This window comes from Euleptes europaea, chromosome 10, assembly GCF_029931775.1.
Source record: "Euleptes europaea isolate rEulEur1 chromosome 10, rEulEur1.hap1, whole genome shotgun sequence".
NCBI lineage: Eukaryota > Metazoa > Chordata > Lepidosauria > Squamata > Sphaerodactylidae > Euleptes > Euleptes europaea.
In genome coordinates, this window is record NC_079321.1 from 44,605,584 (window position 1) to 44,623,074 (window position 17,491).

Consider the following 17,491-nt stretch of genomic DNA (forward strand, 5'->3'; position numbering starts at 1 on the left):
CACACAATTAAGAAACAACCTAAATTAAATTTCATACATGTTGCCTATTTATAGCATTGTAAACAATTCATTACACGTCCATATTCCTGCTGATGCATGCTGGACTTCCCAACAATGCGCAACACGCTCGCCTGCCAACACTTGCTTCTTAAGACCTGTCAGTGGACTTGACCACTGATCAGTGGCAGACCTACATTTTTGGGGCCCTAAAGCTTGAACTGTTATGGGGGCCCCTTTGCAACCAGCAGCAATAGGGCAACATCCAACAAGGTTCAAAGGGCCTTGAGGCCCAAATGGTGGAGAACAGGGTGGTAGAGTGGACTCCTTGAAAATGAGCCATACAATGAGCCCCTTCCCACCAGCAATGAGGTCTGGGTAAACTGCTGTTATTTTCTTCAATGGGCTTGTTCTATGGCAGATCACCACAACTTCTAAAAAAATTAACTACTACATCTCAGATTTACTCCTTACCACCAATGGTATTTTTGCTGGGGTGAGGATCCAGTAGGAGGTACCATGAAATGTTCTTCTCTTATTTCCTTGGGTCAAAAAGTGGTTATGATCAGTGACATAACTGATCAAAATTCATGCAGTATGTAATTGCAACAATAAAAACTCCTTTAAAAAATCCAAATCTTTATGACAAAAAAATAATTGGCTTGTATGCAGCCTAGAATGTTAATGCATCTTCCCCCAACGTTCTTTCAATCAGCAAAAATGCATCCTGCAGCTAGCCAAATGAACTTTAAAGTGAGTGACGCTGCCAGATTTAGCAAAACCCTCCCTAAATGTTCTGTTCACTTTGTAGAACTTAGCAGAGGTGAGAGAGCTACACAATAATTCCCACGCTAAGTGAGTGCTATTTGTTAAAAGGCTATGTACCTTCCTCCCTCTAATTATAATGCACTTTTCCCCTTACAGGTAAAAACACTGGCAGGTAAATAGCTCAGCTCACAGAGCTGGAAAGCAGACAGAAACAACAACAGAGAGATAGAGAGACTCAGATGGTTCGCTTGTTCAAGTATGCCCAGCTTCATCAAAAAGCAGCTAACTTTAAAGAGATAATAACGCACATCCGTCCTTTCCCACCAGTGCTGTAATTCCCCTTTCCCTGGCCATGTCGTTTTATTTCATTGCCTGTATTTGCAATAGGCAACCTAAACAAAACAGGCTAGGTGGAGTGGGGAGATTCTAAACAAATTATAGCTGGCCAAATACCCATTTATATCAATGGCTATTTCTGCATAGTCACTGAAAACAAATTGGGAAGAGAAAGCTAATAGAAGAGTCGAAACCAGGAGGCAAGTGTTAATGGGCTGTTACACAGTCATTGAAGCTGTGCTACAGAGAAAAGGGAAAGCAGAGTACTGTTAACTGAGCAACAGGGAACCCTGTTGTGTTGTAGGACCCAGTAGATCTATGTGTGTGTGTGTAAAGTGCCGTCAAGTCGCAGCCGACTTATGGCGACCCCTTTTGGGGTTTTCATGGCAAGAGACTAACAGAGGTGGTTTGCCAGTGCCATCCTCTGCACAGCAACCCTGGTATTCCTTGGTGGTCTCCCATCCAAATACTAAACAGGGCTAACCCTGCTTAGCTTCTGAGATTCGACGAGATCAGGCTAGCCTGGGCCATGCAGGTCAGGGCCCGGTAGATCTAGGAAACTGTTAAAAGCAGAAATGGGAATGGTAGGAGAAAATGTAATTCAAAAAAAAAAAAAAAAAAACCTCACAAGGGGAAAGACACAGCAAATTGTTAGAACAATACAAAGTGGAGAGAAAAGTATCCATCCTTCAATGGAGTGACAAGTATCCATCCTTCAGTAACAATGAGCACTGTGAAATACCAGCTCTCAAAATTCAATTTAAAATTCAATTTAAAAAATTCAATTTAAAATTTCTATACCAAGTCCAATTGTCAATTTTGAAAACTGGAAGTTAATGTTTAATTATTGAAATATTTTTACTTTTTAATGGTAATATGAATTTTAAAATATTTTTATGTTGTGGTCATTTCTCTTCCATAACGTTTGTGTCTTGAGCTTGTGGGTGTGTATTAACTAGCTCTCCCCTGACCTGGGGCTTCCCTGGACGTCCACTTCACTTCATCCAATCAACTCATAATCAGGCCATGCAACCAGTACTTAAACAAACTCATAAACAAAACATGACCTACTCCCTCAAATCCTCATCATCAACCCATTCACACTTCTTATCACGTCATCTCTTCATGGAACTATCCAGTAATCCTCCTGTTCCTCATAGCCTTTTTAAATAATTCCATCCAGCACTCCTTGTTATCCTATCATTTCCATGGTTGCGTTTATGTATTTCTTTTCTATTTCTCGTTAACAGTTATTAAAATTAATTTTATTGGTGCCCAGTTCTGCATAACTAGCTCCCTGCCATTTCATTCATTCCCCACGCATATGCTTACTATCCTCATCATTATTCTAACCTTTCCAAGGTAGACCTTTTCAAACCCGTCTCCCCTCAATGTCCCGATGTCACCCTACATGACATTCCTACATACTCTGATCTCTTTTGTCTTCTATTTCCCCCATCCAGCTTTCTTCTCATTGGCCCACCATCCTCTTACCCACACCTGATAGCTCTGTTTTTAATGCCATCTCCTCCTTTGCGATTCAGCTTGTTTCCCATGTTCTCCTCGTCATCACATTCCACTCACTGTTCCTCAATAGTCCCTGCTTTCTCTTTCAGTTCACCTTGATACATTCCTGCCAGTCCTCCACCCTGCTTCCCAGGGCAGCTTCTCCTGAATGACTGCACTGCCAGCATGGTGCAGTGGTTAAGAGCCGTGGTTTGGAGAGGAGGACTCTAATCTGGAGAAATGGGTTTCATTCCCCACTCCTCCACATGAGCTGTGGACCCTAATCTGGTGAACCGGGTGGGTTTCCCCACTCCTACCTATGAAGCCAGCTGGGTGACCTTGGGCTAGTCACAGCTCTCTTAGAGCTCTCTCAGCCTCACCTATCTCACAAGGTGTGGTGAGGGGAACGGAAGGAGATTGTAAGCTGGTTTGGTTCTTCCTTAAGTGGTAGAGAAGGTCGGCATATAAAAAACCAACTCTTCTTCTCGTTCCATATGGGCCAGTTATCATTCAGAGGTCCTCTGAACACCCTGTTCAACAGTCTTGAACGATGTGCTGCTTCCATGACCTAAGAACATTGCTGTTCCCCCTGGTTCCATTGTCATTCTGTGTTGACGACTGTCCTCCACCTGTTGTTCTGCCATATGGTGGCTATTGTCATTCCACTTTGCAGGAGCCCTTTTTGGCTGCATTCTTCTGTCACACCACTGTGTTATTTTACTGTCCATTGATTCTCTGTTCTACTCTGCTATTACAACAACATTTTAATCTCCACATCAATACCACACCATCCTTCTAACATACACCGTATCATCTCACCACCATCCTTTTCTAGAGACTGTATTTCCATTGTAATTTAAAAAAATGTTTCCAGGTCAGAGAGTATAATTTGGGTTTGGAGTCTGCCATTAGCATTTGGACACTGCCCCTGCTTTTTTGGTATGCATTTCCCTTAATACTTTTCGCGCTGATCATGTATTGAAATAAACTGAACTGGACAGGATGCATTCCCCCCCTTAGAACCATCTTTGTTATTTTATCTGCTCCTTGTTGTCTTCCTTGCATTTTTTTGCTCTTGCTCTCACTCACTGACTCACTCACACCCCCCTGTCTCTTTCCTCTGGGCTCTTTGGATCCAACTGAGATCCCCATGGCTCGGGGAACAGCTGACCCGCCTCCCCTTTCCCCTTCTTCTGCAGTGCATCCCCCCAGGCACCTTGAAAAGCCCATTCATGTCTCCCGTCATTCAGCCGCGTTCCATTCGCTTCCAGGGATCACCCTGGACGGGCTAAACCTGACTTTCAGTGACCATTCAGGGTTTTTTTCCCCGTCCCTGGGTTGAAAACGTCCACGCGAAAGAGCCGCGATGATGTTCAACCCATCTGACGGCATCCTTGCGGCCATCAGGCATCCCCCGGCGTGACGGAGACACGGACGCCGCCGACGCTCCCGTCGCCGCGGACAGAGCGGCAGAAAACAGGGCGAAATTCTCTTTGCTGAAATCGCCCCCCTCCGCGCGCTCCCACCGACGTTAACTAGGGGGGGGGGCGAGAGGCCACCGAAATCCCAGGCTTCCGGCACCACTGCCTCTCGCCGAGCGACCCCCCAGCTCCAGCCCTGGAAACGCGGCCACGATCCTAACCAGAGCTCCTAGATAGGGTGGGGAGTGGGGAAAAGGACCAATACAGTGTTAAGGGCCAGCCCGGCGGAGGCCACGGCTGTGGTCCCCGGCCGTGGAAGGCGGCCCTGGGCGAGCCGAGCGCCGCGCGCTTCCCCCTCGGCGCGCGCGCTCCTTTGGAGACGCGCGGCTGTGGCGGAGCGAGGGGCTCTCGCGGCTGCGGCACAGGGGGGCTCGGCGCTTGCGAAGCCAAGGCGGCAGGCGCGGGGAGGGGAGGGGCTGCGCTTCGCCCTCCTCCTCCTCCTCCTCCCGCCCGACCGCGCGCCCCTCCCCGCCCCTCCCCTCCCGCCCGGCCTCCGAGTTGCGCTCGCGGCGGTGGGGAGCGAAGCTGGGCGAAAAACTCCCAGGCGCAGTGAGGGAGAAAAGAGCGGGGGGTCGCGGGGAGGGAAAGACGTGCTGAGGGTCGCGAGGAAAGGGGAGCTGGGGAGGAGGAGGAGGAGGAGGAGGAGGGGGCGGCGTCGAGCCCCCGCGCTGCCCGCCCGGGCCGAGAAGCGAGGCGCTGAGGGAGAGCCGCGCGCGCGCACGGGAGAGCGCGGGGCGCACGCCGCTAGAGAGAGGGAGAGGGGGGGGAGGGAGGGAGAGCGCGGTGCGTGCTCGCTCTCTCTCTCTCTCTCTCCCTTGCGCACACACACACATCCCGGAGAAGGCAGGGAGCGCCCAGGCTGGAGCGCACGCACCCTCTCCATCCTCCCCTCGCGCGCACCCGCCCTCGCCAGCCGCACGCACTCACACGCGCCCGGACTCGCTCTCCCGCGGCTCCGCCGTCCTCCTCCCGCCCGTCCCCTCAGCCTCCGGACGGCAGCCTCGGCCAAGGACCTACCCGGCGTGTATTTCTCTCTCTCTCCCCCCCCTCCCCTCCCCTCCCCTCCTCGGTCGGCGTCCCTCTCTCGGTTACCTGCGAGCTCGGGGGTGGGAGGAGGAGGCGGCGGCAAAGAGGAACGAGGCGCCCCAGCCGACTGGCGACGACCGCCCAGAAGCCGAAGCCCGCCAACCGAGCGGCGGCAGGGAGCAGCCGCGTCTCTCGGAGTTCGCCTGCTGGCTCGTCCCTGCCGCCTCGTCTCTGTGTGTGCGTTGTTGGGGCAGACTCGATTGCCAAGTTTAAAAAAAAAGAGAGAGAAAGGAACCCTGTGCTGTTCCGACGAGCCCATTTGAAAAACAAGACCCCTCCTCTCGCTGTTTGGGCTTTTGCGTTCCCCTGGTAGACGTGGTGGCTGGATTTGGTGGAGCTGGCCGTGGCGAGCTTCACTCCCCCCCTCCTCCCTTCTGCGGTTTAATTCCCCCCCCTCCTCCCCGCCTGCCTTTCTGCCTCGGTTTTGGACCGCGAGCGGAGGAAAATGGGCAACGGCGCTTCCGCCAGAAGGGGAATCTCGCCGTGCCTGCTTTTGGGACGCGTGCCTGTGGCGCTGGGATCTGCTTAGAGAAATAGCCTGCCTGCTTTCGGAGTGGAAGGTAAGGCTCGTTCCGGGGAGGGGGGGGGGACATTAAACCCAGGATGGCGGGGAGGAAGGCGCCAGTGTTGGTGAAGGGAGAGAGAAGGGGGAGACACAGGATCCCCGACAGGATCCCCGACAGGATCCCTGCAGCCAAGTGCAGCCCCCGACGACCCAAACGTTAGGGGATTCCGTTGGGCGAGCGGCGGCCGCCCGAACCACCCAGGGAGCCTTTCCGACCCAGGGAGGTTTGGCCACCATGGGGGGAACGTTACTGCTAGGGGGGGAGGAGGAGGGGGGGATCCTGAGGTTAATACGAAGTTTAAGGGAAGTCTTCAGTTCTGGAGCGGATCGGTGGAGTGATGGCGCCGTCTAGGCTCGATTAAACTACAGCGTCGCCTAGAAGGGGGAGAAAAAGATGTTGGGGGGGGGGAAGCAGGTGAAAAAGACGGAGCCCCCAATGGGCAAAGCGTCATGTTGAGGGACCAGCCTTTTAAGCAGAACCCCGACATCATGCTCCATTGCAACCTCTTGATTCTGAAATGGGGGAGAACTTCTCATCGTTGGCGTTTTGCTGCGTTTGCAACCCCCAAATACTCTCTCTTGCTTGATCCAGTGTGCCCCAAAGTGTGGTTTAGGGAGGATTGTCTCTTGTGTTTGGATGAGCCAAAATGCTGCCCCTTTGGCCACGTTTCTTAATGGAAAGCAGTCTAGCACTGCAGATGTTTGTATTTTTATTTTACCGGGATGTTGTCCCGTCCCTACACACACACTACTATTCACACACACTCCATTCCCCAGGCTTTTATTCTCATCTTAAAACAAGCAAACACACTGCCTTCAAATTGTGAGATGGATCCCCCCTCAATGATGGAATTCCTAATTTAGAGCCTTCATGTCACATTGTCTTTCAACCACCAGACCCTCCTGAATAATACTGCGCAGAGCTGCAATGCCTGCAAAGTGCTCCGGAAACCTTTGTAAAGCTTAGGGGATTATTTGCAGGTTTTACCAAAAGCAAGTTTCTCACTTCTCACTCGAATGGCCTAGCAGCCTGTATTTGCAAAGAAGCCATTTGTTATTTCTTGTGACTGTCGCCAAAGAGAAAAATCTAATTGTTTAGGTAGCTTCAGTAGAAGCTGTTTCCCACAACGATACTTCCGCTCTTCTCCAAATCTCTCATTAAAGCCACAGATTTAAAGAGAATAAGAGCTGATGCTATTTTCCCTTCTCTACATTTGGAGTGTGCAATTTATAATCTGGGAAGTGCAAAATCTCTTTGAGGGAACCGTATCCTCGGATTGTTCAGCATTACGCAATTGGGGGTGGGAGATGCCTGGTCATTCAAAGGAGAGATGAAAGAGAGACACAGAGAGAGGGACTTTTGTCAAGAACTCAGTAACTCTTCATATGTGTGTCTGTAAATAAACTGTCAACTAAAGAATAACAATTAAACTGGCCTCACTTATGTCAAATACTTACGAAGAGAGTGAAGATGAATAAGGGTGAAGCAACTTCTCACAGATGTTAGTGCTGAACATGTATGTGATATATTTATAAAAAGACACCTTCTGGGGGTAAATGCAGGCAAGATTCATATCCTTCTACTGTTATGAGAAAGCCAATCTAACTAGGGTTGTAAGTGCAGAGAGAACTAATGCAGTTGCTGTATTTGTGACAGAACTGGTAAATAGAAGAGATAATCTCTTTCATCAACCAACACAGCTACAAAACAAGGTTAACAGTAATAAAGGGCAAGGGATAGCCAAAAGACCTAATCCATGTCCATTTTCAGAGGGCTGTCCAAGCACAGCAATGCTGTCTTTGGCCACATGTATTATAGATCCTCTTCATGTATCCCAAGAGGCTGGATCATGCAGAAATTGTGTCCCGAATTGTGAATCTCAGCATTGCTAACAGCCAGCAAAAAGTTCTTGCTGTCTAACTAATCACATGTTCCCCACAATAATACCTCCAACATTTTAATAAATGTTGACTCTTGCTACGTATCAGACCAGATTTTTATTTTTTAAAATGGGACCTTTAGTATATTCAGGTTGCTACTGCAATTGCATGGGGCCACATGGAAGATAATGCCCTGTCTACAGCACACACACAAAAAAAAGTGCATTTTTCAGTAATGAATGTAATTCATCACAATTATTCTTAAACCTAACAGAGAAGATGTAATAGAATAACAGCTGTTCCTGGTTTGTCCTTAGGAGTGAAAATTGTTTTAGGTACAGAAAGTTCTTTAGTTTAAAAATTAAAAAAAATGTTTCTGTTGTAAACGGATAAAGACCATTGGGTTTTAACTTTAATTAAGCATTGTAAAGTATTGCCTACCAAGCTGAATATGTACTAAACAAGAGGGGACATTTCAATTAATAATGTAACAAATGTTTTTTGTTTGTTTTTTAAAAAAGGAATATGGAGAATTTGACAGTAAGATTGGCCACATGGTGGCACTGTTCACACATCATCTAAAATTTTCATGTGATATAATTTTTAAAAAGAAATTACCTGCCATTTCATGGGGGGGGGATCTATCTGAAATCTTGAAAACATCTGGCAGAAATACTGGAAGGAGTTTGATTTTCATTGTGTGGAGAATTCGACCTGCATTTTTCTTTCCTTTCCTGCAGGCCAAATGACATAGGATGAAGGCTGTTCGTAATTTGCTGATTTATATATTTTCCACCTATCTACTGGTTATGTTTGGATTTAATGCCGCCCAAGACTTCTGGTGTTCAACGCTGGTGAAGGGGGTCATTTATGGATCGTATTCTGTAAACGAAATGTTTCCCAAAAACTTTACAAACTGCACTTGGACGCTGGAAAATCCAGATCCGACCAAATATAGTATTTACCTGAAATTTTCCAAAAAGGACTTCAGCTGCTCTAACTTTTCTCTCCTGGCTTATCAGTTTGATCATTTTTCCCATGAAAAAATTAAGGATCTCTTGAAGAATAATCATTCTATAATGCAGCTCTGTGATTCCAAGAATGCTTTTGTATTTCTCCAATATGATAAGAATTTCATTCAGATACGCCGGGTCTACCCCTTCGATTTCATAGGATTGTACAAAAAGGAAGATGAACAGAAATCTTTCTTTGAATTTTTAGTGTTGAACAAGGTGAGCCCAAGCCAATTTGGTTGCCATGTATTATGCACTTGGCTGGAGAGCTGCTTGAAATCTGAGAATGGGAGAACCGAGTCTTGTGGGATCATGTATACAAAATGCACCTGCCCTCAGCACTTGGGAGAGTGGGGGGGAGATGAGCAGTCCCTGGTGTTGCTCAACAATGTAGTACTGCCCCTTAATGAGCAGACGGAAGGTTGTCTCACCCAGGAGCTGCAAACTACCCAGGTCTGCAACCTTACAAGGGAAGCCAAGCGGCCACCGAAGGAAGGTAGGTACTCTTTAGTAGTTCTTAATTGTCACAAAGTCCTATCTTGCTTTTGATTCCACTGATATATATGTGTGTGTGTGTGTGTTGGTTTGAGTTGCACTCCACACCAGCTGCCTGCATCCAAGGATTTATGAAGGTCTTCCAACATTCAAGGAAGGATTTAATTTTTTTTTATTTAATCTGATGTCAGTTGTTTTTTTAAAAAAATATCTATTGAACAGTTTCCTCCTATTTCACTGAGGACTTCTGTTCTTGTTCTCAGCCCTGCTTACGATAATACTAGTAGAATGGTAACCAAGTTACTATCCCTCTCTTGTTCTCACTGCAACCACCCAGCTACCATATGTTTATTCGTGTGTGATCTTGTTGCTTTGGCTTTGCAAGGAAGATCTTTCCAAAGGCATGTGGGTAACCTGAATAAAGTTCTACACATTCAAAGTGCTCAGGATGCCAGAAGTTGAGGGTGAAGGACAATCTTGATTACGTTCAAGTCAGTAGCTGAAAAATACTTTGGGTTTAACAGAGTTAAACAGAGTCAGGTGTTGCCACTGGCACTACTGGTGCCAAGGTATGATTGCAAGATACATAATCTTATTGAAGTTTAGTAGGCATGAAACAGGTCAGCGCCTGGAATAGGAGATTTCTACCTTGAATTCCATGATGGAAGAAAGGTGGAACAGACATGTAAGCAATACATTAGACCATTTTTGCCTCAAGAAAGGTTTAAGGCAATAAGGTATGTTGTGAGATCTGTGGTTTGCTGAAATAAGGAAACATCTGTTATGCATCTTTGCTGATGACTTGAGAAAAGGGACATCTGTTAATCCTAAATTGTACTTTAGCATGTGTGTGCACATATATATGTGCATGTGCACACACACAGAAGAGAAATTCATTAAGTTCATCTTGTCCATAGAGAAGCAGCCCCAGGAGACCCGCTCCTCTCCTCTCCCCACAACTCGCAGGCAATAAAATTTCCATGAGAGGTGATGGTCTCAAAGTGAAATAATTATGCAGATGTGGAGGTTGTATTTTAATATATATTTTTTAAATGAAGCAGCCTGTGAGCTGTGCCAGGTCTGGATGCTAAATGTCAGGTATTTCTAGGTGCCACCTGTCTCTGTTCATCATAAAGATTCATTCAATCTCTTCTTTTTGAATCTACCCCCCCCCCCGTCTTCCTGTAGACATGTAGAGAGGAAGAAGAAGCAGATGCAGGAAAATGTTAGCAAAAGAACCACCTGGACTTGAAAGACGTGTTAGGGAAATAAAAATAGAGGTGTTAAAATATAGACATGTTATAGTTCAGAGATGCAAAATGTTATATGTACTGAAGTATGAAGAAAATATGATCTGATACCTAGATGTACATTACCTAGTATGGTTAAGAAAGTGCGCAAATGAGGAGGCTGGTTGTTTCCTGTGAAATTATATAAATTTGGTATGGAACTAGGGAGTGAGTGTGTGTGAGAGAGGGAGAGAGAAAGGAAGACTGGGGAGAGAGAATTTGCTCCCTATCTAAGCATAGATCCCTGTTTTGAAGGAGGTTGCATTTTAATGCAGGAAATGTTTTCTCTCTCCCTGGTTTCTACATGGTCACAAAGCTCTCTGTCTATGGGGAGGCAGAGCCAAGCTGCCGGTCTCCCTAATAGAAGTTGCCTTTGTAAAGGAATGCAAAATTGACACGTTGTTCTGTGAGGATTTTCTTTAAGGGCAGCCAAGGCTGAGTGGTGTGGGAGAAGAAAAGCTGAAGCTGCTCTAACTGCTGAGCTGCCAAAGATACTCTTAAGGGTGGGGGTAGGGCGGGAGTATTGCAGCTACTATATTGAGGCTAAAGGAGGACTAAGATTAGTGACTTCTGGGAGGGCAGGTGGAAAGGGGGATGCAGGGCAAAGTAGTATGGGGGGAAGACTTGCATTGGTCAGTGGTTCTCCAAATACTGTTTGCAGCTGGGGATGAGGGCTGCAAAGTAATTTTAAATTACTCAAATGCTTGTTTCTTGTAAAGATCCCATAGAAGCCCTTGTAACGGCAGGGATAGTATTTAACATCATTTAAAGCTAATTAATGTCCCTTAGAATAAGAAATCCCCCTCCCCCCCCCAAATTGTAATGCTTGAAGCTGACTATTAAGACAATTAAACTGCAGAAAGTGTCTGAGAGACTTAGGAACCTATTAGCATTTGAAGGCTGTAATTGTTTTTGGGAACAGTTGCGGACTTTAACCCATTCCTGATGGCGATGGGGAAAACCGTATTCTTTCTTGCACCCATTTCACTCCCCAAAGACCAGTTTTTAGAGAAAAGTGGCAGCTGGCAGGCCAGTTTCCTGTGAACTCAGTTGGAGGAGGGTGGGCAGATTTACAGAGAGCTTGATGGTTATGCTTGTGATGGATGCATTAAGATAGACTTGGGATTGATGGAAAGTGTGACAAATGGCTGCCAGGGTTCTTTGTTGACTCATAATAAAGATTAAATGAAGACACTGTAAATACAGGATTATTTTTTCCCTCTTCTGGGGGGAAACAGGCACAGGTGTTAGGGATTCCATGATCTAGAGGGGGCTCGTGACAGTAGCCGATTACTATGCTACCTTCTTACATTTTATGCTTCAAGATTTCATCAAGTTACACTCCAGAACTGAGACGTATATCCTGTGGAGCAGTGCATGAGCACCCATGATAGTTTATTCAGCTGTCATATTTGGGGATGAGAAAGGGAGATTCCTTCAATGCAACACATCTCTTAAAGTAGAAGGATAGCCAGCAACCTTTATGTTTGTGTACCAGAAGTTAGACTTAAATATAAGGTTGCCAGCTGGACAGGGGGGAAAATAAGTCCTTTCCTTTTAGCAGAAGGTTAATGAGTGGAAATGGGCAATTGAAGTTTTTCATGGCATGAAGTTAAATAATGCCTGATAATTGCTTGTTATTAAAGGGAGAGCTAAAAGGATCAAAGGTGGCATGCTACGTTCTGCCTCTTTGGAAAGTGTTCTAGATTAGTCTGACAGTAAACTGGGGTTTATCACTCCCACAGAGCTCTAGATGGAACAGCCATTCAGTGAATGCAGACGCTATGCAGTATAGGCATTTTTAGTGTGATTTCTCAGCTGCTATATTTGGGGAACAATTACATTTTAATTGCAAAAGAGCTGTCATTCCTCTTGTTATACATGCTTCTTTCAGTATCCATTCCAGTTACAGCCACAGGATACCTAGGAAATGAAGACGTGTGTGGGTGACAATTATGTTCGCAAAATACATGTTTCTACCTATTTTTCTTTTTTGACGTAGGTGGAAATTGTGACTCAGTGCTTGTGACAATGTACCTAGTAGAATGCAGAGCTACTGAAAACTGATTTTTCAAATTGTTGTTTTAGAGCATGGGAGTCCAAGAGTTTGGAGAAAAATATATTTCTATTTCAACTATGTTTTACTCACACTAACTGTGGTTAGTCATTAATAGTATCATGACGTTAGTGAATATTTAGGGCCCTATTTGGGTGGAAAATTGGAATAAAAGTGTTTTAAATAAGTACATATTCTATCACATTAGTATAAAAACAAAGCTTCCACTTTCTTTTACTAGAATTCAAAATATATATTCCTATTTCTTTCACTAGGTGTGTGGTGTTAGGTGTTTTTTGTTTTTTTTAAAATGTGTGCTCGTTATGTATTTTTCAATTTTATTATTGGGTCATTATGCTGAACTTGTACTATATTTAATCATCAGCTAAGCATTTTTTGAAAAGTGATTTTCAAGTTTATACAGTGCTTAACTATAGTTTTCTGGGAAATTTGAGAACTATATGATAGGGTATATATACATTGTACCACTGAAATGTAGTAATTTTACAGAGAATCAATGTATGTATTTTAACTATCATCAGTTACGTCTGACACATAATTCACATAGTAACATTAGAGGAAAAGGTTTGTTTTGTTTATATGTATGATAGGGATCCAAGCAGAAATTGTATGTTTGACATGATGAGCAAAGCAGCCCTATAGGCAGCAAAGCCGTTCTCAGAACCAAGTTACTCTTTTTTTCAGTGGCGACAGTAGAGTTGTTCTGGTAGTATAGACTACAAAGGCTAAAACTAACCCCCCTACCCCCAAAAGCCTGAAGTTGAAGTCTGTTTAATACACTTCAGATATGGTATTTTAGGACATAAAATGTCTTGCAATAAATATATCTAATTGTCAACATCTGTGGATCTCACCCATCTGTGGATACTTAAATCAGGCAGGTGGGGAGGAGGAGGAGCTGGAACCATCACTGCTGCTGTTGCATTAAATGAGGAGGCAGATGGGTGAGTGAGCGAGCCATGTGTGTGTGTAAAGTGCCATCAAGTCGCAGCTGACTTATGGCCACCCCTTTTTTGGGGGTTTTCATGGCAAGAGACTAACAGAGGTGGTTTGCCAGTGCCTTCCTCTGCACAGCAACCCTGGTATTCCTTGGTGGTCTCCCATCCAAATACTAACCAGGGCTGACCCTTCTTAGCTTCTGAGATCTGACGAGATCAGGCTAGCCTGAGCCATCCAGGTCAGGGCGAGTGAGCCATAGGGGGCAGCAATTCAGGCAGACGGGAGGAATGAGCCTGTGCCACTGTCCCCCTCTGCCACTGTGTGAAGCAACTGGCAAGCAGGGGAACGGGAGCCAGTGAGTGGGCAGCCTAGTGATTCTCCCCTCCCACAAATCTCACAGGTTCCCACTTATAGGTTTATAATAATGTTAAAAGCTTGGAACGTTTGCCATATGATGACTATCAACTCTGCTTAGGATTGCACTGTAAGAGGCTTATCTGGGCCTATGAAAACCTAGTTCAAATGAGAAAACTTGAATCGTGTTACACAATTCACAAACTGTACACTTTGCAATTTGATTATTCTTTCTTATGTGGATATACAGCAACTGGACCAGGTGTCCATGGCAATGTCGAAATGTTGCATGCTCAACAATGCTCTGTAATATTTTACTCTCAGTATTTATTACAGTGTTATTATTTGGTTTCTGAGTCTATTAAATTTAGAACATACACTGCATTGTACAGTTGAGCTAATAAAGATGATTCCTAAACATTTTCTTCTTTACCTCTTGCTATTCCATTTTTCAAATTAACATGTATTTCTGAACACATCTAACAACTCTACAGTTTTGAGGATGTGATACTTCAAAGCTACTGAGCATAAATGGTGAAGCAATTGCCATCTTAAGGCCTGGTCACATGACAGGACTACAGAGAAAACATAAATAGCACAGTTATGTCTGTGCAGAATGATGTACATTTTACTTAAATCTGAGTTTAAGAGGGAGCTCCAGATGAGCTTAGGATATATTTAGTATTGGTTTAGCTTAATGTAAACATTAATTCATTCATTAATGTAAGATTTCACGTTTATATTTATAAGATTGTTACATACCTGTCAACAGTTGTCAAGCCAAAAGAGGCTCCTTTAGATACTTCAATCTACCCCATAATTCCCTGTCATGGGAGGCCTGTCATGAAGGGGAAGGCTCTCAAATCAGACTTATGTCACAAAACAGTGTGCAAGTTTTTATGTTCTCCCTATGTTAGAAATACCTTTATAGCTGAAATATAGTGTATAGGATGGTTAGAACAGGATCAGATGGTCTAAGGGTGCTGATTTGTCCAGTTGTGTGGGATAACTTTCAGCTTATGCAGTTTGACAATGTGGACAGGATTCTTAGAATTTTGTATGACCCTTGCCCCTCCTGGCTGCTTAAATATGCTGGGGGGAGAGCGCAATAAACTGGGTTCAGGAGACCGTAAACTCCTCCCTGAGAGACAGGGTGGTCACTCTTGCCTTGAAGTGGACAGTGGTGCATCCACTCCTAAAGAAACCTTTTCTGGACCCAAGAGAGTTGAATAACTACTGGATAACGTGCACTTGGAAATAGACACGAGGAGTGAGACTGTGTTGCCAGAACTGTATTTTACCAGCTTCGACTTGTTAGCCAACTGTAGCTTTACCTGGGCAGAAAAGATTTGGTCACTGTGGTGCATGCCCTGGTTACATGTAGATTAGATTATAGCAATGTGTTCTACATGGGGCTGACTTTAAAAAGTGTTTGGAAACTTCAGTTGGTGCAGAATGCTGCAGCAAGGATGTTGGTTGGAGTGGGTCATAGGGGCCATATCACTCCAGCCTTGGCCTATCTACACTGGCTCCCAATCTGTTTCCAGGCACAAATTACAGTGTTGTTATTGATCTTTAAAGCCCTATATGGTTTGGGACCAACATACCAGAAGGACCACCTACTCCATTATGAACCTACCCAACCCCTACAGTCATCTTCCAAGGCCCTACTTTGGGTTTCTCAGTCTTTTAAGACTGGGTGGGTGGCAACCCCAGAGAAGGCCTCGATTGAAAGAAAGCCTTATAATGTGCAATTTCCTCCCTCGTCTTCTCCTCCCTTGGTCAAAGGCAGCAGTCATAGACCTAATAATAAATTATAATGTGCAATTATACATTTTCACTCAGTTTTTATAGTGAATGTCTTTTGTAACAGACATTGGGTTGAAGTCAAAGGGTTGGATCCAGTGTCAATTTCCTGTGACAGAAGGGATTTCCATCAGACAAATGGGGCTTTTCACTTCCCCTTTACTTCTGCAGCCTGAAATACTCCCCCAAATGCTGCCTCTGGAGGACAGGAATCCCCAGAAACAGCATGAGGGTAACCCAGTGGTCTGCACTGGAAGGGAAGAATCAGAAATCTACTACTGGATCCAACCCACTAGTTCTCTTTTAATAAGAAGCCTTCCTCCCATAATGAGGCCTCATCTTTTAGAACAAGGCTTCCGTTTAGCAGAACGTTTCATTAGGACAGCCTATTGAAAATATTCATAGAATATATTGGGAAATAGATTTCTCCCTTCCCATCCCTGTGCATGCAGATGTTGATGCACATGTACTGTTTTCCTTTAGGTACTCTCCCAATTCTAATATGAATAATGAAGTCTTCATTTTTATTGCACCAGTAGCCTGGGCAGTTGGTGAATAATTTCCTTGAGTGAGTAGAATCACGAACTGTAGAGTGGACTAGATTGCATGATAGTGGGTATGTTGGACTATCCTGTCACTAATTCCTTTGAGAGAATAAAAAAAATGTTGAAAAGGCATAAGAGAATGGTGGCTTCACATTTTAAATTCACAATTGACTAATTTGCTTTTAAGAGCTGCCATTAAACTCCCAGGGCAGTTGTGCTTACTGAATCCTGACAGCAGCATAGTAATCTTTTATAAAGTATTTTTACTTCTTTTGGATTAAGTTTTCAACTCACTTTGTTGATTCATGTTATTTTTAATATTATTACCTGGAATTATCAGCATTGTAGTGTTCAATTTTCAGTTTTAATTTGTAGTAGAATGATCTGCTTAACATTTTAATATACAGCAAATAATTTATTCAGAGAAGAGTTCTTTCTTCCAAGGGAATTAATTTTTATTAAGTTTTTTTTCCAGTCATATACTACGGGATCTATGAAAGCATCCAGATTCAAAGTTGTTGTGGCTCTTTAAATCTCAAGTTGAGGTTTAGCTGTTCTTCTGTAACTCTGGTATAATTGCAATAAAATAAAGGTCACAGTAGTATTCTGTTGGGCATTATTTATTTTACTATTAAAAAGAAATATAAAACAAAGTAAAGAAAGCTTGACTACAAACAGAAAGTGCAAATTGACAATGCATCATTAGTTTGTGCATATATTAGTAATTATACTTTTGTTGTGCTTTTTGTGTGTGACCAAGTTATATTATCGATGGGAAATTCAATAATATTACTTGTGTGGGAGGTAAATTTCTTTTTTAAAATTAAGTAGTTGTTGGCACAGCAGCTCAGCTTCTTATAAGCTTCTAGATTGTTCAGCCTTCAGTGGGATTTACAATCTGATATCATATTTGTAAGCATACAGTATCCAGTAGGAAGCTACTGCCCACACAACAGCTGTTCTGCGTACAAAACCATGCCTGGAGTCCAGTTGCTCATGAGGGGATGGGCAGATCCAAATGTAAGCAATCTATGTACCCAGGTTGGTATAGACTTTCATATATGAATGTGGGTAAAATGGCTGCTAGTAACTGGTACTTTTGATTTGATTAGTGAGCCCAAATGTGCATGCAGATGTTGATGCCCATGTGATCAATCCAGTCCACTTATTACCTGCCAAAAAGTGCTTGATGAGATTGGGAATACATAGTATGTAATCTGTGGACCAATACAAATGCTGTGTCATGTGTTCTACCTTGTTATATTTGACTGCCTTTTAATACGAGCCCATTGGAAAATGTCCATTTGTAAAAAAAAAATCTATAAGTTTTGGGGTATAATTAGTTTGGGTGAT

At 44.1% G+C, this 17,491-nt stretch overlaps 1 protein-coding gene across 5 annotated transcripts in view; it reads left to right on the forward strand.

The window, feature by feature from the left end:
• Nucleotides 1–5,596: 5,596 nt before the first annotated feature.
• ADGRB3 (adhesion G protein-coupled receptor B3) overlaps nt 5,597–17,491 on the forward strand; it is a 576,088-nt gene continuing 564,193 nt past the window's right edge. For 4 of the 5 annotated variants that reach the window (XM_056856071.1, XM_056856073.1, XM_056856074.1 and 1 more), the window contains exons 1-2: nt 5,598–5,734; nt 8,361–9,129. In XM_056856071.1, coding sequence (XP_056712049.1) covers nt 8,376–9,129 — 754 coding nt within the window. In that variant the 5' untranslated portion in view covers nt 5,598–5,734; nt 8,361–8,375. Of the gene's footprint in view, nt 5,735–8,360; nt 9,130–17,491 lie in introns of all 5 variants that reach the window. The other variant, XM_056856072.1, reaches the window with a different exon arrangement.